General features: G+C 54.9%; 1 protein-coding gene across 1 annotated transcript; it reads right to left on the bottom strand.

Annotated features, from left to right (window-relative positions):
* Positions 1-1,887: 1,887 nt before the first annotated feature.
* Positions 1,888-4,321, bottom strand: LOC123396634 (pectinesterase-like). Its single transcript, XM_045091517.1, has 3 exons — positions 3,224-4,321; positions 2,962-3,122; positions 1,888-2,861 (listed from the first exon to the last, which is right to left on the bottom strand). Exons 1-3 carry the CDS (start codon positions 4,186-4,188, stop codon positions 2,161-2,163), a joined length of 1,827 nt encoding a protein of 608 aa, XP_044947452.1. The 5' UTR covers positions 4,189-4,321; the 3' UTR covers positions 1,888-2,160.
* Positions 4,322-4,477: the final 156 nt, after the last annotated feature.

The raw sequence follows: 4,477 nt of genomic DNA, 5'->3' as shown, positions 1-4,477 counted from the left end.
CCTTATTAAGCTGCGGACCTCCCTTACGTTTGTTCTAGGTGTTCTTCTTATGCTGGGAGGCCACCTCATAACCTCCGTTTTGACCAATGATTGATGCTCGATATTCTCTTGTGTTGTTCTAAATTTATTACCTCTCTTTAGTCGAGCTATCATCAGAGCTAGCCCTTTTATGATCCTCAGGTGCCCTGGAACTTGAAGTAAATGGTAGGTCACTGGTCTCGTCTCTTGTTCCCGCCGTAAGGATAAACAACTGCCCAAGGTAGCAATAGGAGACGCGAAAGTGTGGAACCTGTTCATATTCAATGTTGTACGGGTCTCTTTTACTCCTCTTGGCCGAACACAAAGATCTATCAGTGCATGGGTTTCCTTACTCCAGTTGTGACTCGTGCTCTCAAGAACCCGCTCACTGGATCGATATGCACCAAGGTTGTGTGCTTGTCAATTTACCGCGCAATCGCCAAACCCCATGCATCATTCCTCATATTGTATGGTAGATTCACCATCCTTGCACATATTTACAAACTGTCAAATCGGAGTGCTCACGACTGTATGTGTGCCTCAAAATCTTTCAAGATCACTGCATGCTTACTGACATGTCAGGGCGATCCCTCCTAGACATGACCGTGATCACATTTGGCCTTAAACCCACTCTACCCAGCAGCACGTCCGTGTGGCCGCTATTCTTTGTTTAGCTTCTAACTTATGGAATCACCTCTCCTCAGTGGCCTCACAAGAAATAGTTTCTCTGTTGTTCTTGTTGCAAGACTTCATGCCGTCGATGGAGGAAGACGCAAGGTTCCTTCATGGTGGACTACCATTTACCACCAAGACGGTGTATAAGCTACTCCCATCGAGCCACACCAAGACCATCACACTTCGCCCATATGGTCCTCTGGGGTTCCCTCCAGGGTCAAAGTGTTTGCTTGGCTGCTCTTTCGGTTGAGGCTAAACCGCAAAGCCAACCTGCATCAGAAGCACATCTCCCCGAACCCCCGATGCCCGCGCTGCAACCATGATTACGAGGATACCGAACACATCTTCCTCCGATGTCCACTGGCTGACAGGATTTGGCAGCGCCTGAGGATTGCGGTACCCGACTGCACTGAAGAGCTCTGGGACATCCACAACCCAGTCTTTCCCACACGGCCTATCTGGCCCTTCATCCTGCTCCTTATTCTCTGGAAGATCTGGGACGCTCGAAATGCCGGGACTTTTCGCTTCATTGACCGACACTCTGCTACTTCTATTAGACCCATGATCGCGGACCTAGACCTTTGGTCACACAGGCTATGTAATAATGCTGACAAGGAAACCGCTTTTTCGTGGCGGCTACTCCTTTCCTCACGCGTATGCGTCCCATGTAATTCTGCAAACTCGTAATAAGCCGCGGCTGCATTACCTTTAAGCAATATATTCAAGTGGGAGAGCTTCCCCCTCGGTGATTCCTCAAAAAAAAAAACATTTGGCCTTAAATTCAGCGATGGACATGTTTTATCCAAGATGACCAAAAACGAGGCATCCTAGGGTTTTCCCAAGCTGGACGCAAGGCACCGGAGATCGTTTGGATATTGAATAGATTCTGGTGCAGAACCTTGTCCGCCAGCAACACCAACATCACGTCTTCCTCCAAGATGTGGAGTTTTTCGAGCCCTCCTTCATGTAAACCCTAGCCGAGCACGGAGAAGGAGCTTTGCTGTTGTGTTATGAGGTTGAAATCCTCTTCCCGATCATCAGTCACCAACACACTCCGCCTATTGGATCCGCGGGCACCACCAAGGTCAGCACCGTCCTAATCGCGAGTGAGGTGAGTGAGGTTTTAAGGAATTTGAAGAAAAAAGTGAATTTGTGGTGATCATCTTCCTTATCATCCTTATCCATAATCTACCATTGTCGAAATTTAGTGGTAATCAGGGAAATACATGTACAAGTACAAGAGACGCGTATATCAGCCAGTATACCAACACAAAGTAAAACTAGACGGGCATGCATGCGCGCGCGGATCGCCAGATTCAAACATGTCCCACAAACAAGCTCGTCCGCATGCACTCCACTCGATCGTGCATGCATGCATGCACGGTGACAACCAACTACCCCCGGCCGCCGCCCCCTCCCTCCAATGGATACCCAACGGGCTACGGCATGCGCGCTCGCAACCCCCACTCACCCGAAGAAGTCGTACTTGACCGGCGTGCCGGTCGGGTCGATCCACGCCTGGGCGTGGATGAAGTTCCCCAGGGTGAACTTGGTGGCGTCGTCCTTGCTGATGGTCTTCTTGTACCCTTCCCAGTTGACGCGCCCCGCCGTGTCGGCGCCCGGCCCCTTGTTGCCGTACTCGGCGTAGAAGAGCGTCTTGAGCGCGAAGTCGCCGTTCCACGGCAGGTACCCGGCCTTGTCGATGAGCGCCGGGATGTCGGACTCCATGATGATGGTGCGTGAGCACTCGCGCCACGGCCGGCCGAGGTAGTTCTTGATGGGCGGTTTGCCGGGCGCCGTGAGCCCGGGCTCGGCGGTGATCTCGCACTTCTGGAGCACGAACCCCGTGGCCTCCCGGGCGTCGGCGCGGCCCTGCGCCGTGACGATGTTCTGCTGGTTGTCCAGCGGCCGGCGGAGCGTGATGATGCAGTTCTGGAACACGGCCGCCGCGTCGCCGAAGATGAAGTCGATGGTGCCGGAGATGACGCAGTTGCGGTAGAACTGCGCCTTGGAGTGCGCGTACAGCGTGTCCTGGAACCCGTCCATCTTGCAGTTGAGGAAGATGGACTTGTCCGACAACACCAGCAGCGCCACCGCCTGGTGCTTGTCCGCGCCCGCCGTGTTCTCGAACCCCACCCCGATCGCCATGAACCCGTCGCCTTGCGCGGCTACACAGAAACGATTAGTTAGTTAGCAACGCGTACGTGTCCATCAACAACGAATTTTTACTACTCCAAGTAGGCGCTGAGTGAAGGCCGCGTCTCTTACTGAAGGTTGCCGACTTGAAGGTCGTGGTCCCGTCCACGAAGTTCTTTTTACCGGTGATGATGGTCTTCTTGGAACCGTCGCCGTTCAAGGTCACGTTCGGCATCTGGCCTGTGATGGTAACATACTCCTCGTACACACCCTCCTTCACTTGGATCACATATCTAGGATGCATGCACAAAACGAGTTCATGCTTCTAGTAGATGAACGTTGTACTTTTTTCAGACGGACATGCATGCATGTATGTATATGGAGTAGTACGTACCTTCCATCATATTTCTTTGGCATGGCATTGAGCGCCTCATTGATGGTCTTAAACTGGCCGCTGCCGTCCTTGGCCACCACCACGTTCGCCTTGACCTCGCCCTTGAACCCGCCGCCCTTGAGAACCCTCCGCTCGCTTTCGGGCACCCACTCCGGGATGCCATCCTCCCCTAGCACCGGCTCGGCTCGCCGTGGCGGCGCCGCTCCCTCCTCCTCGACCAACAGCCGGCGTTGCGGGAGCTTGAGGCCGGCGAGGAGCGTCGCCGCCTTCTCGATGAGCGCCAGCGCGTTACTGGTCAGCTCCTTCCCCTTGATGAAGGACTCCTTCACCTTGTCCTTGAACTCCCCGTCGGGGAAGCCGTCGATGCACGTCTCCTGGTGCGCGATCACCGCGCTCAGCCAGATCCGCAGTTGGTACCCTTGCTTGGTGATGCTGTCCTTGGCGTCCATTCCGCCGAGCGTGCGGTTGAGCTCTTCCTTGGCGTACAGGAAGAACTCCTTGCAGTCGGCGATGGCGGCCTTCACGTGGGGCTCGTCGCTCAGGATCAGGTCGGTGCGGTCGAACGCCTGCGCCAGCGCTTCGCCGATGACCCTGACGGCCAAGCGGACGACGCCCATGGGCGACGACTCGCTCGCGTTGGCGCACCTCGTCAGGCTCTCCTCGCACACGCCCTGGTAGTCCACCTGCTGGCACATGAGCGTGATGGTCTTCTTCACGGCCTTGAGGTCTCCTCCGTCCTCGGATCCGCCGCCACCGGACTTTCCCTTTGAGGACGAGCCCTTCTTGCTGGATGACCCGGCTTTTTCTTCCTTATGCTTCCCGTTCAGCATGACGGCGATGCCGCAAACAATGAGTATAATGGCGATGGTCCCTCCGGCGATCATGATGCGCTTGCGCACCTGCCGCGCCTTCTCGGCTTTGCGGCGCTCCGTGAGCGGGCCGAAGTCGCCAAACGCCGACGACATGGTCGGTCGACCTGTGTATTGGCCCCCCTTATGATGTTGTTGTTGTCGTTGCAACAAACAAACCTTTTCTCCTTTATTTGCTGCTTCTTTTCCTCTCTCTCGCTCTCTGCCTTACACCGGACATGGCAGAGAGGATTGGAGAAAGGGGGCGGAGGGCATCGGGGAAGGAGGGTTTATTTGGGCACGGCTAAATTCCAGGGAAAGAAGGGACGGGAGACGTTTGTGGAGGCTATGTTTGGGTGTTCCTATCAATCCTTGATTAGCCCCGCCATGCAACAATGGCCGCTAG

This window comes from Hordeum vulgare, chromosome 5H (genome assembly GCF_904849725.1).
Source record: "Hordeum vulgare subsp. vulgare chromosome 5H, MorexV3_pseudomolecules_assembly, whole genome shotgun sequence".
Classification (NCBI taxonomy): Eukaryota; Viridiplantae; Streptophyta; class Magnoliopsida; order Poales; family Poaceae; genus Hordeum; species Hordeum vulgare.
The sequence above is the reverse complement of the archived record's forward strand: the minus strand, read 5'-3'. Positions and strand labels throughout refer to the sequence as shown.